Source organism: Temnothorax nylanderi, unplaced genomic scaffold (assembly GCF_030848795.1).
Source record: "Temnothorax nylanderi isolate EJ_2023f unplaced genomic scaffold, tnyl_v1.0 TNYL_tig0261_pilon, whole genome shotgun sequence".
NCBI classification, from domain to species: Eukaryota; Metazoa; Arthropoda; class Insecta; order Hymenoptera; family Formicidae; genus Temnothorax; species Temnothorax nylanderi.
Genome location: NW_027249323.1, coordinates 123,260 through 147,114, shown reverse-complemented (window position 1 = coordinate 147,114; position 23,855 = coordinate 123,260). Strand labels below are relative to the sequence as shown.

The window sequence follows — 23,855 nt, the reverse complement described above, 5'->3', positions numbered from 1 at the left end:
TATCTCTGTCTTTTATATCTTCCCTACAGCTCTCCAATAGGAATGCTCAGTCTATTATACACGTCTATGGTAATTGCACATACATATACATTCTATATACATTGCATATACATTCTATAAAACAATTACACTTACCGTATTGAAAGTTACATATGACAGTACAATGATTTTACCCATTCTTAGTATCGATGGCCTCTCACTTCTTATCATCATCATTATAAGAAGCTTTCTCGCTGCTATCGGCATATTGTACCACTCTGAATTATACCTACAATTTTTGCAAAAAATTTTAAAATTTTATTATTTATTTATCTGCTTGCTATTTTGTTACGCTTTCATAGATTATATGATTTAGCAAATTACTGCTTATATCATACAAAACGTACGCAGATTCAAACACTTTCTCGCTGGAATCTATGATTTTCTGACCCTGCCAGTTTTCGAAGAAGACGTTAATTAAAAGTCCGTTTAGATAAGCAGTGGGTTTTAAAAGGCGATTAATATTTTCCGTGTTGGTTATCACCTACACGACAAAAAGACAAGATATATAATTAATCAAATATAGTAAATATAGTTAAATTAATTAGCTTTACTAAATATTTTATTAAGTAATTTATACATGCGATGTAAAAGCACATCCAAAACTATTAAAATTTTGTGAGAATTTTTATCAGATATACCTGATATCCCAGGACACTTAAAATAAGTACGGTCAGTCCAATATGTATAAAGAGAGGTAAGCTATATACTGATTCTATGACGGCAACAAATCTAATATAATATACACAAACATATTATTTTGTTACTTTGTTGCTCGTACGAAGATAAAATTAATGCCAAGCGTTCAACCGTATACTCACTGCATCGTTTCCGTGTGTCTGCGAATACTGTACGCGATATTCGCATAAGATTTATCTTTTGTAGTCGTCATCGTCAATCTGTCGTTTTTGAGGACTAACGCGGTTTCCAACCGGTATCTAAGCTCAATATTATCAAAAAAAAATTTTAAATGCCGCCTCTCGGAATAAAAGTATTTCCGCAACAAATAAATTATCCCATTATTCGCGTGGCATCTTTATAGAATCCATGCACTTAAACCATGATCGTTTATTAGACTCACCTCAAAGCCGCGAACAAACCGCAGCAGTATTCGACAAGTGTTAGATACAGAACATCGAATACAACTAGTAAAACTGTGTAAGAAAAATCGCATATGGCGCTGTGTATAAAAATTGGAACGTAATATGTGTCTAGATCAACCATATAATTAACACGATAAGGCAGTCCTATTTGCACTTTACTTAATGTCTCAGTCTTCTCGGATTCCGTGTATAAAATTCTTGTCAGTAATGTCGAAAGTATATAAAGGACACTGTGACCTAGTAAGAAACCTAATTTACAGAATAATTGTTACATAATTGACAGTTATTGCCGTTAAAAAATTACATAATATTTTGATGTTTTAAAAAGCGTTAAACGTTTTCAAACATATTTTTTAAAGATACTGTAATATACAGGGTGAGTGTGAAATCGTAGTACAAGCGGCGAGAAGGTGATTTCTCATGCCAAAACAAGTCGAAATTGTAGGATAATTTTTTTCGTAAAAAGCTTTTTTTTCGAAATAAACAATTTTGAAAATCTATCACGTATATATACTTGTCTAGAGATTCTATAATCACCCTATACAGCACAAAATGTTTTCAAAAAATATTTCTAAATATTTCTTTAAAAATATTGCAAAAAACATTTTTAAGTGATTTTAGGAATATTTTAAAACGGTTTAAAAATTTTTTGTGGTAACATTTTTAAAAATATTTTAAGAATCTTTTAAAAATATTCTTAAAAATGTTCTTCTTTATCACCCAGACAATATTTTCTTAAATATTTGAAATATATTTTTGAAATATTAATTTATATCTACATATTTATTGTTTTATAATCTCGTTCCAAAATGTTTAAACAAATATTTTAAATTTATTTATTATTGGTTTTATAATCTTTTTTTAAATATTTTTGAAATATTATAAAATATTTTTAATTAAGAAAGATGCATCTTTCCGTGCTAGTTTGCAACGACGCCGCTAGGCAGCGCATAATGGTAAGGCTAACTCGTAAGTACACGTTGTGGGTGCTAAGGTTTATATATGTTAATATAAGCTAATATAAGGATTGAGTTCCTAATACAATAAGCAGGCCTCCGGCGAAGTAAAATTATGACATTCGCAAGACATATCTTTGCCAGCAATACAACGCAAGGCTCACTCAACACTGCTGCGGTAATATAGATATACAAAATAATATTTTCCAAAGTATAATGGATATCATTATTTCAATAATTTTATTTAAATTTTTAAGAATTTTGGTACTATTTACCTGTAAATTTGAGGTTTGTCGTACAAGTAACTCTCACTTTATAATTATCACTCACTTTCTTGTTATCACTTTATAATTATTATCACTCGACACTTTATACTTTCTACAATAATACAAAAAAAAAACATTATAATAACTCTAAATCTTTATTGATAAAACGTTATTCTAAAAATAAAATTTGTAACAAATTAAAACTATTGCAGTTATGTTGAACTTACTGTAAATAAATGTGTTAAGTTAACATTGAACAAATAATTAAAATTATGTTTTGAAAACGTTTCTATCTTACTCAAAAATACTATATTATAAAATAATATGTTTACAATATTTATAAAACGTTATGTCAGAACGTTATAAAAATTAACATAAAATTATAATATTTCTAAACGTTAATTTAATGTTCCTTGCTTACTGAATAAGATGTAAAGATTTATATTTTTCAAATATTAAAAAAATCTTTCAAACGTGAAACAATCATTGCTGATTGGATTAAACATATTTTAATAATAAGAGAAATAGGATCGTTATGATATATGTACAATCAAATTAGAATCAAAAGCCATACGGTCCAAGCTTAGATCTTTGACAGCCTTATATTAATTTTCGTGTATATATATAGTATACATATATGTATATATATATATACATATATTTCTAACTTATTTTACTGCACGCCGATTATTTGTCGGACTTGAAACACAGTTATTGTTGGAATTAAAACCCTTCCCTCCCCCGGAATTAAATCGACTCGATTTAATTATCTAAAAACTGTAAAGAATTTATTGCGAAAAATATTACCTCAGCCAGGATTCGAACCTGGAATCTCCCTCATTCCGTGAAGGGTGTCGTACCAATTTGACTACCGAGACATGTGGTAATATTTATCGCAATAACCGGTTAATAATAGTTTGAAACGTCTTTCTCAGGCGACGTGAATAAATAATAATAAAAGAAATAGGACCGCGTTATGATATACAATCAAATTAGAATCAAAAGCCATACGGTCCAAGTTTAGATCTTTGACAGCCTTATATTAATTTTCGTGTATATATATAGTATACATATATATATACATATATACATATATTTCCAACTTATTTTACTGCGCGCCGATTATTTGTCGGACTTGAAACACAGTTATTGTTGGAATTAATAATCGAAAAATAATCGGCGCGCAGTAAAATAAGTTGGAAATATATGTATATATATATTATATAATATATATATATATACACAAAAATTAATATAAGGCTGTCAAAGATCTAAACTTGGACCGTATAGCTGATTCTAATTTAAACATATTTTATTTTTTAAAGCAATATTTCTAAAAGATTTTACAAATATTATTGAATATATTTATTTGCAATCTTTTAAAAATATTTTTAAAAATATTTTTCTGACATAATCTGGCGGACATAGAAACATTCTACAAATATTTTTGTGAATCATTTTAATCTTCCTAAAATATATTTAAAAAATATTTGGTGCTGTATGGGCAGTCTGGCTATACGGTAGCAACTTTTAATTGGTTCTTCATTTCTCGTCAAAAACAAGAGAAACGGAAAGAGAAAGAGATATAAGTGAGAAAAAGAAAGCGATATAAATGTATATCCTCTGGTATAGAGTGGTATAGAGTCCTATATATTGTAAAGTTATTACTTTCTGTTATGCACCGCTGCTTGATTACGGTACTGACCGCGAGTTTCACGGGGAGAATGTCAGGGAAAGGACGGATTGCTGGGAGAGACACAATGAGATAGTTTTATATGTGGAAAGGTTAATTTTATTCCACCCGAGTCTCAGACGCCTACTCGGTTCGACGCCTGTACAACGACTGCCGGTCGTCGCCGACCGCTTACTCTTCTTCATCCCGTTCTGCCAATCCGGACGCTTCTTCCTGCGCATAGCGCTACGGCGCATACCAGTATCTCAAGCGGCCAGTCACATAACTTTCAGCCCATTCAGGCACGGCGCGAGATTTATCAGATCGGAAACTTAAGCACAAAACAAAATCTTACAGTTCGGCCATTCTGCGCATACATTCGTCCCGAATGTTCACAATGGGATTTTAATCTCAAATAACAAAATAAAATATGCCTTAAACAAAATACAATTGTTAATACAAATCAAAACATTCAAATAAACCTTTAATCATTATTCTTTGGCATAAATCACAAAATTATTATAATTATTTATTCAGACTTTTCATTCTTATATGACTGTAATCTTAAATTTAACGCACGCAAAACTTACACTAATTAAACTTATAATTTTCGCACGAAATAAACACTTTGCTTACAATATACAATCAAATAAAATTACAACTCTGGTTGTTTAATCCAATGTTTTAATCGATCTGGGGAAAGTATAGAGTTATGGCCTGGAAGTTACATTGAAACCTGGAATGTCTTGAATCACATATCTATTATTATTTAAGGCCTTTGCAACCATATACGGACCCTTATAACACGGTTTTAATTTTCGATCTTCACCATGCTTTAGAGTAGTATCTCTTATCATAACATAATCGCCCTCTTTATACTGACTTGGTTTCTTATGCTGCTTATCATAATAAGCCTTATTGTAAGTTTTTATTTTTTCAGTTACTTCTAAAGCCAACTTACGAGAAACATCTCGCTCTTCTAATACCTTTAATTCAGTTTCAGCCAAATGATTTAAAGTTTTTACCAACTCACTATTCAAGTGATTACGTTGCTCATAACCTAAAAATAATTTTGAAGGAGAAGCCTTCACTGACGAATGAAACGTATTATTCATTACATACCCTGGCGAAAATAAGAAGCCTTATAGAGCGTTGACAAACGTTTGGTGAGGGTTTTCTGAGCGTTTATATGCTTTCAAACGTTGTAAGAACACTTACACAACGCTGTTGGGTTGTAAACGCTTTCGGAACGCTTATCAAACGCTGTATAAAACGTTTCGTGAAAATTCTGTAATGCTAAGCCAACGCTTTTCAGAGAACGCTTAGTGAACGCTAATACAACTTCGTATAGAGAGTTTGCTGTCAGACTTTACAAACGTTTATCAAACGCTTTTCCCAACGCCGTAAGACAAGCGTTTTCCCTTTGCTCAGCAAATGCTCTTCTAACGCGGCGAATTGTAGGGCGTTTGTGCAAACGGTTTGAGAACGCTTAAGAAACGCTTTATCCGGCGCCGTAAGACAAGCGTTTTCCTTCCGTTCAACAAACGTTCTTCTAACAATGCCGCTAGGCGGCGCATCTTTCTCGCATTTAAAATACATCTAGCCGCGTATATAAGCAGACCCTCTGCGAGGCGAAAAGCAGATTTTAACATTTAACGCTCTTTCCGCCGTTTCTTCTAACGACAAGAGTAAACGCTTGTTAAACGCTCAATAGAGGCTGCACGCAGTTTCCAATGATGAAAGCAAACGCTTTCGACTTATTAACAGAGGATCTCTAAATGTTTTAGGCCCGGTCTACAATAAATGTATTGTAGGTCGTAAGTCGTAAGAATTGGCCAATCACAGTTAATTATTCTTCGACCGCAAGAAGAACCCTAAAGCGATGCAATTTCCGCTTTTCAAACGGATTACTGGCCGTTTTCAAACGCTCAACAAACTCCCGTAAACGCTGTGCAAACGCTGTGAGAATGCTGTGCAAACTTTCAAAACGCTTAATACAAACGTCTTTCAAACGCTAAAGCGTTGCAATTTCTGCTTTTTAAACGTTTTACTGACCGATTCTAAACGCTCAACAAACTCCCGCAAACGCTCACGTAAACGCTTAACAAACGCTTATAAAACTTCCTATTTTCGCCAGGGTATTGGATGGTTCCAATCACGGAACTCCATGCTTGTTGTTCCTCAACAATTCGTTTTAACGATGCTTTTAAAAATCTATTAACTCGTTCTACAATACCGTTCGCCCACGGTGCTGCTACAGCAACTTGTCGATGTTTGATATTACGCGATCGTAAAAATTCTGCAAATTCGCTTGAAGTGAATGCGGTACCCCTGTCTGACACTAAAACACTAGGATTTCCAAATGTATTAAATATCCATACTAAATGTTTAATAGTTTCTTTAGAACTAGTAGATTTAACAGGGAATAACCAAGTAAATCGTGTAAATGCATCCACTACTAGCAAAATATGCTTGAATCTTTCAACCGATTCTGAGATAGGCCCAAAATGGTCAATATGCAAAATTTGACACGGTTCTTCAGGGCTATCTACCATTTGCATTTCTCCTTCGCGCGAATTGACAGACGCATTCGCCATCAGACAAACCAAACAATTGTCAATATAATCTACTACTTTTTTTCGTAAAGCAGGATACCAATAATTCACGTAAATACCTTGAAGGGTTTTTTCGACACCGCAATCTGCCATATCATCGTGATATACCTGAATGACATTATTAATCATAACTTCTGGAATTACAAATCTAGGCTTATCATTACCTTTACGAAAAACAAGGCCATCAATCAGAGTAAACTTTTCATGATGTTCGAATTCTAATTTTTCCGCAATATCTTTTAATTTTATATCACGCAACTGTTTGTACTCTAACTCTTTTTCAAGAGGCATTGGTTCTACATATGCAACAGCCCTACTCAACGCGTCTACATGGGCCATCCGTTTACCCTCTCGATGTGTAATTCCAAAATTATATTCTTGAAGCCGAAGAGACCACCGAGCAATTCTCGGATTAATATTCGCTTTCTTCATTGCGAATACCAGTGCATTACAATCTGTTATAATCGTAAATTCGATGCCATATAAATATATATGCCATCGCTCCACAGCTTTAACCATTGCTAACATTTCTAATTCAAAACTATGGTAATTGGCCTCAGCTTTATTAGTGTTTTGACTGAAATAGGCTACTGGCGCCCATTGACCATTATCTTGCTTCTGCAATAAAATTGCTGCTATTGCAATTGCACTCGCATCCGTGTGAAGTTGAGTTTCTGCCTTCGGGTTATAGATTCGCAAAACAGGGTATGATGTTAAATCCCGTTTCAATAATTCAAAAGCGCGACGACACTCTTCGTCAAAGTTAAACACCGCGTTTTTGTGCAAAAGTTTTTGTAATGGCTTGGCCTTGACAGACAGCGTAATCTTTTACGAATTTTCTAAAGTAATTTGTCAAACCCAAAAACCTTTGCACTTCTATTACCTTTTTAGGTTCAGGAAAATTTCTAACCGCCTCCGTATGCCTGAAACTAATGGTTATCCCGTCGGGGTTCACAATATATCCTAAATATTCAACCGATGTTTTTAAGAAGTTACATTTTTTTAAATTTAATTTGAAACCATAACTTTTAAAAATTATGAGAACCTTTTTAAGAACTTTTATATTTTCTTCTGGTGTATCGGAAGGAATTATGACATCATCCATATACACGATAAGCATATTCAACTTTGCCAATCTATCTAATATTTGTTCTAAACGTTTTTGAAACTCTGCAGCTGATTCACACCACCCGAAAGGCATATATAATTGCTCAAACTGACCCTCCGGAGTCGCAAAAGCAAAGTATTTCGTATGTTCAGGATGAACCTTAATTTGGTAAAATGCATCCTTTAAATCTAATGTCGTAAATACCTTCCTATTACCAATACGCGCTATACAGTCTTCTATCACCGGAAAAGGAAAACATTGTTTATTCACCCTTTGATTAAGGATGTATTACCTATACCTTCCCAGCCAAAAGTACAGTAATCTGAGAAATCCAATTATATCGGTTGTATGCATACTTTAACGGCTTACTACTATTTAATATCATAACAAGGACATTAATGTTACTGATTTAAGTGATTTTAACCAGTTTTTATGATTATTAACAGCATATTTGTAAATATTCTTAAGGATGTATGTCCGTTCAGTCAAAATAAAGGAATCAAGGTGAAATTTACAGAGATTGTGCACTTATATGTTCTAAAAACCTGTGTTAAATTTCAGATCGATTGTCTGACTCGTTTAAAAGATATTAATTTTTTAATTAAAAAATTTAAACAAAAACCTAACCTAACCTAAAAAATTTATTTAAAAAATTAATATCTTTTAAACGAGTCAGACAATCGATCTGAAATTTAACACAGGTTTTTAGGACATATAAGTGCACAATCTCTGTAAATTTCAGCTTGATCCCTTTATTTTGACTGAACGGACATACATCCTTAAGAATATTTACAAATACGCTGTTAAATAATCATAAAAACTGGTTAAAATAACTTAAATCAGTAACATTAATGTCCTTGTTATGATATTAAATAGTAGTAAGCCGTTAAAGTATGCATACAACCGATATAATTGGATTTCTCAGTTACTGTACTTTTGGCTGGAAAGGTATAGGTAATACATCCTTAAGAGGTCGCAAATCTATACACATACGAAAAGAGCCATCTTTTTTACGCACTAGCACTACACGCGCGCAATACGGAGAGTTACTACGCTTTATAATACCTCGACGCAATAAATCATCAGTGATTTTTCTAAGTTGCTCTCTTTCCGACCAAGCAAACCGTCTAGGAGCATATGCAAAAATAGAATCATTTTTAAGAGAAACCTTAACGGAATAATCGTCGTCAACCAACGGTATGTCTAAATTTTGAACCTCTTGCATCATAGAAATCAATTGTTGTTTATATGACTCATCAAAATCAATATCAATCTCATGCAATAATGAAGCAACATCTTCAGATTTATCTTTAATAATTTCAGTTGAAGCTATTTCGTGAAATAATTGGACTCTTTCACGTAATTCAAAACCAAATGGGTTGTACAAAATCGAAATATTGTTCTCTTTAAGAAAATCTAAACCAACAATTAAATCCGAAGAAAATGAGCTATCATCCATTACTAAAAGAGAAATAGATACAAGTAAACCCGGTAACAACTCCAGAGAAATCACTGTTTGGGCAACCCCCAAAATATTTATGCGAATATTATTAACCGCTTTGAATCGTTTCATTATTTCACCTTTTTCCAAAACAATATCTGAAAATTTTTTAAGGACCGATAACTTAATAAACGATACAGGACTCCCTGTGTCAATTAACGCAATCAATTTACATGCATTATACCCGAGAAACGTTACATTAATACGCGAATCGGAAATTTCCAATTTCTTACCAGGAACTTCCGCAACCGCTGCAATCTCTGTAGCCTGAGTGTCTTCATCCACATCAGATACCACTGGAATCGGCTTGGTAGTTGTCGCCGGAGGCGACTGCTCCTTCTTCTTTAATTTGAAACAGTCGGCACGGACATGTCCCTTCGCCCGACAGTAAACACAAAACACATCTTTGTCAGATTTCACCACTGAATTGTCTTTGGGTATGGTACCACCACTACTTTTCACTTTATCATGCCTGATTTCTTGATGAGAAATCTTGCGAGTGGGTTCGGCTGACACCGACGTTATACGATGCATTTCCTCCAGAAACTCATCGACTGAAACACAACGAAGTACAGCTGCTGATTCTCGCAATGATCGGCTGCCAATACCGTTGATCAGAAGATGTATAGCATCTTCTTCCGGTAAATTTAAATTTTTCATTAGCACCAACTTGTCCATTGCATAGTCTTGGAATTGTTCTTTTTGGAAATTCCATCTTCTCGCCTCCACCTTCTGCATCACGACATGGAACGGTATCTTACGTTTAAAACGGCGTAGTATGGCGTCCTTAAATATCTGCCACGATTCAATTAACGTAGTTACATTAAGATCGAACCATCTCTTCGCATTCTTTACTAGTCTTCCGGATGCTGCCAAAAGTAAAATATCTTCTGTTACACCATGGATCTGAGCGATACGTTCTCCAGTCTGTATCCACAATTCCACTTTGTCTTCCTCCGACCCAGCAAACTCTGGGATTTGCGCAGCCAACATTTTAACTGCGTGCGCGGTTGCCACCGACGAAATTGTAGGACGTCTCGATAATGACGCACCTGTAACTGTTGGAGAATTTTCATTTTCATTTATCACCAGACGAACACGATTCTGAATATCGTCACGACTCACAAACTCTAACATTTGTTGCATCAGCATTTGGCTCTGACGCTGTTGCTCCTGTTGATTACGAGCTTGCTCTCTCTGAAACTCCTGCTGGCTTCGCAGTTGTTCTTGTAATATCTCTTGCTGTCTATGAGATTGTTCTTGATGTATCTCTTGCTGTCTACGAGATTGTTCTTGATGTATCTCTTGCTGCCTTGCCATCAATATACAGATTTGTGATAAATCTGAACCGCTTGAAGGTGCAGTGCTTGTTGACTGCGCTGCATTTGTAATGCGATTCACTGAATTAAGTATTTCATCCTGCCGATTGAAAAGATCCACTGGACCGACTCTTTCCAAATGTGATATTATGAGATCAATGCATCGGGATGCATCATTTGGTGGATCCAACCCATAACGCCGGGCCTCCTCTTGCAAGTCACCGTAGGACATCTCTTCGAGACGTTGACGATCCATAATTATTCGCGGTAAAACACTCCAAAATGAAGTTCGAACACCGAAATGGCGGAAGAATGTTCGAGCACTAAAATGGCGGTAGAAAGTTCGAGCGCACCGAAATGGCGGTAGAATGTTCGAGCACTGTAATGGCGGTAGAAAGTTTGAGCGCACCGAAATGGCGGTAGAATGTTCGAGCACTCTAATGGCGGTAGAAAGTTCGAGCGCACCGAAATGGCGGTAGAATGTTCGAGCGCTGATACCGACACTGACTTGCGGCGTGACGACTCTATTGATTGGCCATCGATCCTCAATATTAAGCTCAGCGTCGACACGACAGCATTATGCCTCTCTCCGAATGTGATAACAGTCACAAATCCGCGACGAATCACGGCGTAACTGGCCGGAAAATATCACTCGTATTTCATATTACAGCATTGCACGCTGTATTCAACACTCGCCTGAGCGAAGGAAACGAGAGCAGAAGGAACAAGGGTAAATCGGTAGAAAGCCGGATCGTTTCACTACGATAATGGCGGCACTCGATGATCCCACTTCTGAACTGTAAAGTTATTACTTTCTGTTATGCACCGTTGCTTGATTACGGTACTAACCGCGAGTTTCACGAGGAGAATGTCAGGGAAAGGACGGATTGCTGGGAGAGACACAATGAGATAGTTTTATATGTGGAAAGGTTAATTTTATTCCACCCGAGTCTCAGACGCCTACTCGGTTCGACGCCTGTACAACGACTGCCGGTCGTCGCCGACCGCTTACTCTTCTTCATCCCGTTCTGCCAATCCGGACGCTTCTTCCTGCGCATAGCGCTACGGCGCATACCAGTATCTCAAGCGGCCAGTCACATAACTTTCAGCCCATTCAGGCACGGCGCGAGATTTATCAGATCGGAAACTTAAGCACAAAACAAAATCTTACAATATAAACAGAGAAGCGACTCCGGCGTCGTGATTTCTGATTGGTGATGCTCCTAATTGAAGCAGCCATATTGAGACCACAGTGGAGAAGTTTATTGTGAGTACTGAAAAGTATGTGACGTAAACTATTGATTTTCAGTACTGGCAGCAAATATCGAAACGTTGCCTTAAAGCCCCTTGCACAATAGGCGATAGCGACAGCGACAAGGTTGCCGACAAAGCTATACCTTTGTCGGCAACTTTGTCGCTGTCGCTATCGTTATCGCTATCACCTATTGTGCAAGGTGCTTTACTGGTTAGATTAGATAGTAGAGTTTGATCTATCTGATAGAACTTGAGCGATCCCAATATGGCAATGTTGGAGGTGATAGTGGGGGTCTGAAGTCGCTTATAGGATTCTCCTCTCGTAGGTATATCGCTTTCTCTTTCTCTCTTATATGCTTCTCTCTCGAGGGATTTTGACGAAAAATGTCGGACAACTTGTTGGCCAGACTCTGATTTCTACACTTGTCCCAAGCGGCATTTTGACGTTCGCCCGACGTTGAGATAAACACACTTAACGTTGGTATCCAACGTTTTTGCAACGTCACGCCAATTTTTTTTGCACTAATTTGGGAAATCAAATTTAGGTTGTATCAACGCCGGGATCCGACTTATAGTTAAAATTATAGTATAAATTGAGGTCACATTTTTTCCACCAGTTTTAACGTTAGTGTAAGTAAATTTTTTTGAACTTGGGTTTGAGTTAGATTGCAACCTGAGATTATTTTTTGACAACTTATAATATTTTAGGAGTAGTTTCGTTGTTCCGTTCGAACCATATGCATATGACGGCATTGGTGTAATGAATTTTTTATAATACGTACTTATCAATTTGGCACAAATATAATGGGTGTTTAGAAGTAAAATATACGCTTTGATACTACATTGTATTTTGTTATAAATACACTAACCAATAAATAAAAAATTATAACAAAGTCCACTTTACTGATAAATGTGGAAATTATAGGACGAAATTAGACGAACCTTCTCTAAAATAATCCATATTTACTAAATATTTTATTAAATAACTAAAATTTTTAAAATGTAAATTTTTATTTTTTTATTAAAATTATGTTTAAAATAGACATGCCGTCAAAACTTTAACAACAAATATTATTTAAATGCTTTAAATTACTACCAAATGCGTTAAAAATTATAAATCTAAATATGTTAAAAATGGCGGATTGTTTGAGATCACGAGTGCATCGTAGCGTGCATCGGTCTCGTCAAATGAAAGGGCACAATGCGCGTGCCTTCTCTGTATTATAAGTTCATCGTTTCAATAAAAATCCTAATCCGAATATGTAAGTTCTGAATACTTTGCATTATAACGTGGGCTTCTCTAAAGGCATTTCGCAATCGATACCTTTCAAGACGTTTCCAAAACGCTGTTTTCATGTCCTTGCGCGATGGAGAAACCCACGCTATAAACAGTCACCGGTGTGACAAACAACAACATTGCTAACGGCCGGTTAGCAATGTTTCGTCTCGCGTCGACGCGATGCGGTGACGTAGGCAGCCGATTGCCAATCAGGTGCGACTCAATGCGTGTCATAGCCCTTTGCCGCCAACCACAAGGGAAAATCGGAGGTCACCGACAACGCTTCAAAACAATTGGTTATTGCGAGAAGAAGCTCCCGTATAAAAGAGCTTGCTTCGTCGCGCACCGGGCTCTTTGTCGAAAGTCAATCGCATAGAATCACCGCTCGCTAAACCGCTTAACCACGCTAGTTAACACCGCTGTACTCCGCTTTGAGTACGCTCTTCGCTATCGCGCTTCGCGAACACGCTTTCTCCACCGCTGCATGCCGTACTAACATCTGTGCGCGCGTTTACGGCTTCTTGCTTTTCTAAAAGTAAAGGAACACTGTACCCATTGTATATATTGAGACTTTATTGTAATATACTTATTTTATTGGACTTATACGTACTTGACTTGTGTGAACCGCTTTCCTCGTGGTCGTCTTCCTTGCGCCATCAATCGCGCCTTCGCGCACTCTCGCACACGGATTATTTGCCTTCCTGTTTGCCCATACAGCATAAAATATTTTTTAGGAAGATTAAAATAATTTACAAAAATATTTTTAGAATGTTTCTATGTCCGCCAGATCATGTCAGAAAAATATTTTTAAAAATATTTTTAAAAGATTGCGAATAAATATATTCAATAATATTTGTAAAATCTTTTAGAAATATTGCTTCGAAAAATAAAATATGTTTGACCCAATCAGCAATAATTGTTTCACGTTTGAAAGATTTTTTTAATACTTGAAAAATACACATCTTTACATCTTACTTTGGAAAATATTTTGTATATTTATAGCATCGCAGTGGTGTGTGTGGTGTTGGGTAAGCCTTGCGTTGTATTGCTGGCGAAGATATGTGTCGCGAATATCATGATTTTGCTTTGCCGGAGGCCTGCTTATATTAGATCCCAACTGAAATTTACTTGCGAGTTAGTCTTACCATTTTAAAAATATTTGAAAAAAAAATTATAAAACCAATAAGAAATAAAAATATTTTTTAAATATTTTGAAACAAGATTATGATACAATAAATATGTAGATTTAAATTAATATTTTAAAAATATATTTCAAATATTTAAGAAAATTTTGCCTGGGTGATAAAAAAAAACATTTTTAAAAATATTTTTAAAAGATTCTTAAAATATTCTTAAAAATGTTACCACAAAAGGTTTTTAAACCATTTTAAAATATTCCTAAAACCATTTTAAAATGTTTCTCGCAATATTTTTATAGAAATATTTAGAAATATTTTTTGAAAACATATTGTGCTGTATGGGTGAGGAATAAAAATGGCGAAGTTGGCGTTCAGAACTAAATTAAAATTTACGAAGTAAAAGGTGCAATAAATTCTACTTAAGGTGTCCTTTTGTTTAAAATAATGAACTTCTTTAGACATGTGCAAACTAAGCAGTATACAACTATGGGCAAAATTGTACCTGTATTAACTAAGGCCAGTATTCATAGTCGGTTCTTATATTTAAGACCGTCTTAAGTACGATCTTAAGATGTTATGAACCAATCACAGAGCCGTATTAGCATCTTAAGACATTACTTAAGACGGTCTTGAAATAAGAACCGACTATGAATACCGACCTAAAAGTCTTATAACAAGATCGTCAAACTGACTTAATATGTCGATAAAGTATTGATTAGTTGGAAATTCTACACTATTAGATTTACTTCCTTTCCGCGGCCTATATGTTTACATGATCATTTTTAAAGATCACTTCAAAGCCTTCCTTTGTGCAGGATACAACGGAAAATAAGTTTTTCTTCAACCCGGGAACGTGAAGCACATTTTCAATTCGAGCGTCACACCACAAACCGTTTACGAGTTTCTGAACAGGCACTACCCCTTTGCCGGCAATACTGCACTCTTCACCATCGAGCACCACTGTTCCGCCGTTTTTGATCGGGCGATAATATAATCGGTGATCCAATCATGTCGATACGTCATGTGCCTTGACGTACCACTATCGGTAAGCCAGATTTTGCTCTGTTTGACCATGAACAGGTCTCACAGTTGACTGACACCCGATGATCCGGACTTGTCGCATACAGCACATGATATCATTCGAATGTTCTGTACTCGTACTGTAAATATACGCACCGTATATAATATACTTCGGGCATTTCTATAACATCTCTAGTAGTATATTATTTCTCATAAATTCTCAGGACGTACTTGTAATATCTCACAGTAGTATATTATTTTTCGTATAAATTCTCGTATACTACTCAGAATATACAGAGTAAGTCATTTTAATCGATGCAAGAAAATATCTCAAAAAATATGAAAGATACGGAAAAATGTTTGAGACAAAAGTTATATTGTCTAAAAGGGAACACATGATTCGGTAAAACTTCGGATTAAGGGCGACCTCACCGATTTCAATGACCTTGATATATGTTGTCAAGATCATGACCCCGAGTGACCTTCAGAAAGTTTTAGCCGTCGCTTGTTATTCGTTAAAAAGTTATTAACAAAAAAAAGTTTAAAAAATATAGCAGCTATTTTGAGTATTGGAAGGCATAAATGACTAATATATATGTCGAAATAGTTCATGCATACACTTTCCACTAGAGATCCTATAGTGTAACAGAGATTCGCCAATGATCACGTGATCGTGAGATTACGCTGATTGGTCAGAGTAGAGCTCTAAAAAAGTAGGTATTCTTGTCCGCCATTTTTCTTCCAACCATATGTGAAAACATAACCTTTTAAGGAACCTTTTCGTAAACGTCAATACGCTTTTCGGTCTCGTATTTTCTGCTTCCAAAATGACTGGCTGCGTTACAATTAATTGCAGTAATAGAAGCGAAAAAGGGTTTCGACTATTTCCAATTCCAACAAATGTGGCGCGACAAAAAAAGTGGAAAACATAAATCTTTGCCGTGAACAGTGGATATCAAGCAAGTCAGGTTGTGTCTGTGAAGTACGTCCAACGCTGTAAAAGCAAAGCATTATTTGTGCCTCATTAAATTGAAAATTAATTGTTTTCCTTATTACAGGTACACTTTGAGGATTCACAGTTTGAAAGTAGACGTGCCGACGGTTGGAGGAAATTGAAGCCAAATGCGGTTCCTACGTTATTTCATGTTCCTAATCCATCTCCCAGGATTGATTCACCTCCAAGGAAGTCGCTATAAATTCTTGAATATATGCAACATATTTGATAGCATATCAATGGTTTCCAGAAGCTACGAAATAAAGTTACTGCCACGTATGAACCCTTTGAAACTGCTTGTTACTCTGTAATAAATATTATAAATAGTCTATAAGTATGTATTGTATGAAATAAAGAATTGTTTTTAAAAACCAATTCCTCTGGAGATATTGTGAGCATGAGTTTTTATTAATCAATGTACATTATTATTATTATTATGCAGTTACAGTGTTATTTTTGGAGTAACAATCTTTTGGAAAATAAAATTCATTTCATACAGTTCAAAATTATTTTATTTGATAAAGTTTGTACAAAGTATAATTAAATAAATTATTTGACATTGTAGGAGAGACCGGGGCTAAAAGGTCAGTTTTTTTTCGGTGCCGATTTTTAACAACAAAATAAATAATTTTAGTTAAATGTGAAATAGAGAGTGCTGCGTTTAATAGTTAACCGACAGCACCGGATACCCGGAAAATCGCACGCACCAAGATGTAGAACGACATTAAATAAGTGGTATTAAAAGTTAAAACTTTCTACCCTTATGAGTTTTTCTATAGTATCACACTTTCCGCGAAAACAAGAAAACGCGATACCGCAGCCTTCGAGAGAGAGAGGACATCCAAACGGACGACGATAACATCCGCTTGGCTCTAAATGTGGTATACCACTGTAAAGAGTGAACCTTTAGCTACAAAATTTATATAGAAAATTTTTGTCTACGTCGCTTTGTTTAACCGGTATAGAGCAAAAACGACAACGGTGGAAAAATTGAAATCTCAAAAATGCCGGGGTTTAAACGTCACACTGCATTTTCAATACATATACGTACATCTAATCCTGAAAAATGATAGGATACATTTTAATAATTGTTTTTTAAGAGAAAAATATAAAAATTTATTTAAAATTTTTATGCAAAACATTATTAAAAAATAGTTACGAGGGTTCCTCTTTCCGCAGAAGTCACTCGCCCGACTTGTTTCACTCCTCGACGTCCGATGACTCTATTCGGTGTCTGAACGGTTGTAATTCCCGTCTCATCTATATTCCATATGCAATGAGCCTGGAAATGCCCGGAAATGCCTTGGAAATGCATCTGGACTGCTTACTGACCGATTAGCCCCAAACACAAGGTTTGATCGCCCACGAAATATTAGACATCAACGGTAATGAAAAAACTACACTGGATTTGTGTTCAGCATGCATTACTCTTTATAATCACGTACCTCGAGATTTGGAGAGCAAATATTATTGCAGATATTACAAAATTTCCACGCGCAGAAAATGTAACTTTCACCTTCCGAAAACACGTTTGCCCTCGTAAAAATCATAATACGGCAGGTAACCTGCCGAAACTCCGTTGGTCACATGGGTACCATAAGCAGCGTTTACAATGTTAATAGCGAGTTCACACAATATACAGGTTCCGAGATATTTGATTTGACGCTTCAACCCCGTTGACCTTTTAGCCCCGGTCTCCCCTACTGTTGCAAATATTCAGCAACTTTCGCATAATAAGAAAACATTTTAAAAATATGATGTAACCGTTTCAGCTGACTCTTCAGGTAGAGATTTTCGGCCAACAAGCTTTCAATTTTTTCATCTGTGTAATACTCTTGAAGCTTAGGGTCCTAAAATGAGTGGAAGGAAGTATATTAAAGATGATAAATAGAGTGTTAAATTAGTAAACGAAAGACCTTTCCTTCCACTCATTTTAGGACCCTAAGCTTCAAGAGTATTACACAGATGAAAAAATTGAAAGCTTGTTGGCCGAAAATCTCTACCTAAAGAGTCAGCTAAAACGGTTACATTATATTTTTAAAATGTTCTCTTATTATCCGAAAGTTGCTGAATATTTGCAACAGTACAATGTCAAATAATTTATTTAATTATACTTTGTACAAACTTTATCAAATAAAATAATTTTGAACTGTATGAAATGAATTTCATTTTCCAAAAGATTGTTACTCCAAAAATAACACTGTAACTGCATAATAATAACAATAATGTACATTGATTAATAAAAACTCATGCTCACAATATCTCCAGAGGAATTGGTTTTTAAAAACAATTCTTTATTTCATACAATACATACTTATAGACTATTTATAATATTTATTACAGAGTAACAAGCAGTTTCAAAGGGTTCATACGTGGCAGTAACTTCATTTCGTAGCTTCTGAAAACCATTGATATGCTATCAAATATGTTGCATATATTAAAGAATTTATAGCGACTTCCTTGGAGGTGAATCAATCCTGGGAGATGTATTAGGAACATGAAATAACGTAGGAACCGCATTTGGCTTCAATTTCCTCCAACCGTCGGCACGTCTACTTTCGAACTGTGAATCCTCAAAGTGTACCTGTAATAAGGAAAACAATTAATTTTCAATTTAATGAGGCACAAATAATGCTTTGCTTTTACAGCGTTGGACGTACTTCACAGACACAACCTGACTTGCTTGATATCCACTGTTCACGGCAAAGATTTATGTTTTCCACTTTTTTCGTCGCGCCACATTTGTTGGAATTGGAAATAGTCGAAACCCTTTTTCGCTTCTATTACTGCAATTAATTGTAACGCAGCCAGTCATTTTGGAAGCAGAAAATACGAGACCGAAAAGCGTATTGACGTTTACGAAAAGGTTCCTTGAAAGGTTATGTTTTCACATATGGTTGGAAGAAAAATGGCGGACGAGAATACTCACATTTATAGAGCCTTAGTCAGAGTAAACTGTTACTACGTTTACGCAAGATTTACTTCTGTAGTAACTTACGATAATTCCTTCGCGTAAACAGGATTTTTCTTCGCGTAAACGGGATTTTGTAGTAACGATAATTTACTTCGCGTAAACGAGTGATTTATCGTAAGTTACTACAGAAGTAACGCTCGCGTAAACGTAGTATGTGTTCATATAGCTGCTGCCATATACTACGTTTACGCGAGAGTTACTTCTGTAGTAACTTACGATAATTTACTCGTTTACGCGGAGTAAATTATCGTAAGTTACTACAAAATCCTGTTTACGTGAAAAAAAATCCCGTTTACGCGAAGGAATTATCGTAAGTTACTACAGAAGTAACGCTCGCGTAAACGTAGTAATATTGAATTTTATATAGCGACAAATACTACGTTTACGCGAGCGTTACTTCTGTAGTAACTTACGATAATTCACTCGTTTACGCGGAGTAAATTATCGTAAGTTAATAATAAAACAACCTTCGTTCGAAACGCGGATCTAACTCGCGGCTGGGCTGGGTTCGAAGGAGGTGCGGAGGAACGGACGCGCGGTGAGGTTCGGCAAAATGAAGTGTATCATGGTTAACAACTAACGTGACAGAATTTATTATATAATGGACGGTCGCGATATTTACAGCGGATTGAGCGCACAGTGTAACAGTCGCGGTATGCACAACGGCGCGGTGAGCGCAGGACGCAGAGTCGGGGCGCACGCGGTGCGCGCGGGAGTGCACGCGGGTGGTGATCGTGACGGGCGATCGGCGTGTGATGGGTGGCGCGAGGTAAGGCGCGGGGCGCACGGGCGCGGGTACGGCGGCGAGATCGCTGCAATTCGGTGCGTTCGGTGGCAGGCGTATCCGGTGAGAAGCGCTCGGTGGAGGCAGAGAAGCGCTCTGCCCCCGTTCGGATACTTCGTGCGCAAGGACGCCGGTCGGGTACCGAGAAGCGCTCGGGGAAGATAGAGTATGCCAGAGGCTCTCTACCTTCGTAAGCTGGTGCCATAACGGGTGCGTCTCTCCGCTAGAGGAACGAATCAAATTAATATTTGGTCGAAAAATGATGGGTTCAGCATCGATTAATGATAAAAAAAGTGGAAACCATGGCTGAGCTTCCCAGTACGGAACTACCACTATGCCACTCGAACCCTCGCGTTCGATTTTTTGCAACACTTTCAAAATAACCGAGAAGGGAGGGAACGCGTAAAAAAACCACTTCTTCCATCTTAATGTGAAAGCATCGATGTCTATCGCATCGGGGTCTCTTTTTCAAGAAATATATCGATCGCATTTTGCGTTCGCCCTAGAAGCAAATAAATTGATCTCCGGTCGGTTAAAAACTCTGACGATATTTTGGAATGCGTTGTCTGAAAGCTCGAATTCCGTTTCCGATTGTAATTTCCGCGATTCGTTATCTGCTTCAACATTGTCACAAGAACGAATATATGACGCTGAGATCCAAATGTCTCTCTGTTCACACCACAGCCATATCTCTCTGGCAAGAGAGCTAAGGCTCTCGAAGTGGCTATCTCTCATACGATTAATGTACGCGATCGCTGTCGTATTGTCTATCCGGAGTAAAATATTACTGCCCTGTTTGTCTTCCGCGAAGCATTTTAGCCCGAAAAATGCTGCCATCAATTCTAATGAATTAATGTGCAAGTTTAGATCATTTGAATTCCAGTGACCATGACTGCGACGACCTTCACAAAACACGCCCCAACCCGTACGTGACGCATCAGAAAAAATTTTGAGATCGTACACGGGCTCGTTCATCGGCGCGCTAGCGTTACGAATGTGCAATTTCCACCATGTAAAATCCTCGTTTAAAACGCTCGAAAGAATCATAATTGCATCGAAATTATTATTATTTTCTTCCAACGCTCGTGTGCGTTCTTTTTCAAAGCGACGTACATGGATCATCCCGTATTTTAAAGCAGGACAACGCGAAGCTAGTGTCCCCACGAACGCTGCAAATTCCCTTATCGTGCAACTCGACATTTTACTGAATTTATTTAAAAGTGCTATGGTTCGTTGCACCTCGTTCTCCGGTAACTCTATTGACATCTTTAGCGAGTCAAAAATAAGACCTAAAAATTTACAACGCTGAGTGGGCACGGTAAGGCTCTTATCGTTATTAATGACAAAGCCAAGCTCCTGTATGAGCTTTTTAGTTTCGCGAATATTTTCCGCGCATGCTTCTTGGGATTTACCTATGAGCAGCATGTCATCTAAATAGAAAACTGACAGAAAACCGCGTTTTCTCAAATACGCTGCGATTGGTTTTAAGATTTTTGTGAACACATACGGAGCCACGTTTAGCCCGAAAGGTAAACAGGTGAATTCATATAATTCTCCCTTGTATGTGAACCTTAAAAATTTTCTGTCGGTTTCTGCTATTGGTACGAGATAGTATGCGTCCTTTAAATCTAAGGTGGCCATAAAAAAGTTCTTCCTAACTAATCTTTTTGCTACCTTCCAATCTTCTATCTTAAAATGTTCTGTTATAATAAACTCGTTCAACTTTTTAAGATTTAGTATTAATCTCGAAGTTCCATCCGGCTTCGGTACTAAAAAAATGTTTGATATAAACTGATCTTTTAACGGAACACATCTTTCGATCGCCCCCTTACTAAGTAGTTTATCTATCTGCTCTTCAATCGCCGCGCTCTCGGAACTGGACCATACAGTATCGCTGGGTATACATTCCTGTCTGGGTTTCGATATGAAAGGGATTTCAAAACCCCTGATCCATTTCCGAATGACCGAATCATTAGTGATCTTTGACCACGCATTGCTAAAAAATTTTAGCCTACCGGCTATTTTACCTACATCTCTTGGCATAACTATCGACGCTTCCGAAGATGATGCGACGATTCCTTCCGATACGACGGTTTCTTTGCACTGGGGGCGCTGGACGACTGTCGATATCTGCCCGACGTCGACGGTCGACCCCTGTACGAAGACTGACGCGTCGGGCCCTTCCAGTTTTTTGTGTTCCTTTGCTGTCTCGGTTTTCCTGGTGGCTTGAGTGTTTTCGACGCCTCCTCTATAACCTTTGCTGACTTGATGACTCCTTCCAAATTGCCGCTAAACAGCCATTCATCTACTGACGTATTCAAAAGTGTGTCTTTTAGGCCCGTGTTAAGATTGGCCAGAATCAAGCTTTTTCTAGCCAATGATTCTTCGCGATGAACGGAAGCGAGAAGTCTACTTGCGTCGCTCAGTTTTTCAAGCAACATAATCCTCTGAGCTCCTTCATTCTTTCGCTTTGTGCCAGTGTCATCACACATAATTATATTCTTATTTGTATTAAGAAGAATTTGGCAAGCGAAATGGGCAAGAGGAGGAGAAATTCAACGTCGAAGGAGGATAGAAGAGAGAGGATTGCGTCAACACCCGCGAGGGCCATCGCAATGCTTTGTTTTAATTAGACAGTCGGATTCCCCTAGTCCGTGCCAGTTCTGAGCTGAGCGTTGAATGGCGGCCGAAGAGGACGACCACGACGGCTCGCGCCGCCACGGAAGCCTCGCAGCAAGGAAGATCCGCGGGTGCGGTGGAAGAAAGCCGGCCGTCGATCGAGAATCACTCGGCGAAGACAGAGAATGCCGGAGGCGCTCTACCCTCGTTCTGACGTGCAGGCGCGGTGTGGAAGAAAGCTTGTCGTCTCTCGAGAATCGCTCGGCGAAGACAGAGAATGCCGGAGGCGCTCTACCCTCGTTCTGACTTGCTAGAAAGATGCGGGAATTCAGGATCGGTGCGGTCGGTCGGAGCGGTGATCAGGAAATCGCATTTAGGGTTAAAAACGCTCGTCTTTCATACCCGGCGCGGCGGCGTTACGCAGTGGCGGGGGTAGCGACGGCGATCGCGAGCGCCGGGATAGTGCGGCGGAACGGTCGGAAAATACGGCGTCCCGACGCCGCGATCGCGTTCGGCGGTCTTCGGTTGCGGTCGGCACCGCTCGGCGCGTTGAGGCGGTTGCCGCGGCAAGTCCGTTCGCGGGCTTCCTAACGCTACGATGAATGGTTTAAAATACGGTGGGCACACCGTGCCCGTTCCTCGCCCGGCGGATGGTCGGCCGGGCGGTCTCGACGGGATGTTATGCCGGAACGATGCATCTTTGGGGGTGCATCGTTACATCACCCCCCTCCCTGGAAAAGCGCGAATTTGGCGCTCTACGGCTTCGCCTTTATTTCCCGAATAGTTCGGACGGAGCCGGTCGCGTTAAAGCGAATATGCCAGCGTTTCCCCCGGGATCGCATTTTGTGTTGGCGCGATACGTGTGCGTGGAAGTGGGGTACCCAGATGGTATGTCCGGGTTCCACTTCCACCGGGATCGGCGGTGGCGGTCGGGATCCTTCTGCCCGCAGGGGTTGGACGCTGGCCGGAGCTGGTTGCGGCGGAGGCGCCGGCTGGTCGGGTCTCGTGGTGGCTGGCTCTGGCAGCGGTGTCGGTGGCACGCTCGGCGAGATCGTTGGCCGTCCCGGTAGGATCGTAAGCCGGAGGTTGGTTCTCTCGACGCTGGTAATTTTGGGCGTCGCGGCCCGTGGCTTCTTCCGGGTCAGTAATGGTGGCGGGGTGGTGAGCCACTCCAGCTTCCGTCGTTGCTGCTCGTCCGATCGTTGTACCGCGC

At 38.1% G+C, this 23,855-nt stretch overlaps 1 protein-coding gene across 1 annotated transcript in view; it reads right to left on the bottom strand.

Annotated features, from left to right (window-relative positions):
• LOC139780078 (odorant receptor Or2-like) overlaps positions 1–23,855 on the bottom strand; it is a 97,761-nt gene that overhangs the window by 5,663 nt on the left and 68,243 nt on the right. Inside the window, exons 4-8 of the mRNA XM_071718590.1 lie at positions 1,121–1,391; positions 861–977; positions 681–771; positions 387–523; positions 136–268 (exon numbers count right to left, since the gene is read on the bottom strand). Of these exons, the coding sequence (XP_071574691.1) occupies positions 136–268; positions 387–523; positions 681–771; positions 861–977; positions 1,121–1,391 (749 nt within the window). The remainder of the gene's footprint in view (positions 1–135; positions 269–386; positions 524–680; positions 772–860; positions 978–1,120; positions 1,392–23,855) is intronic.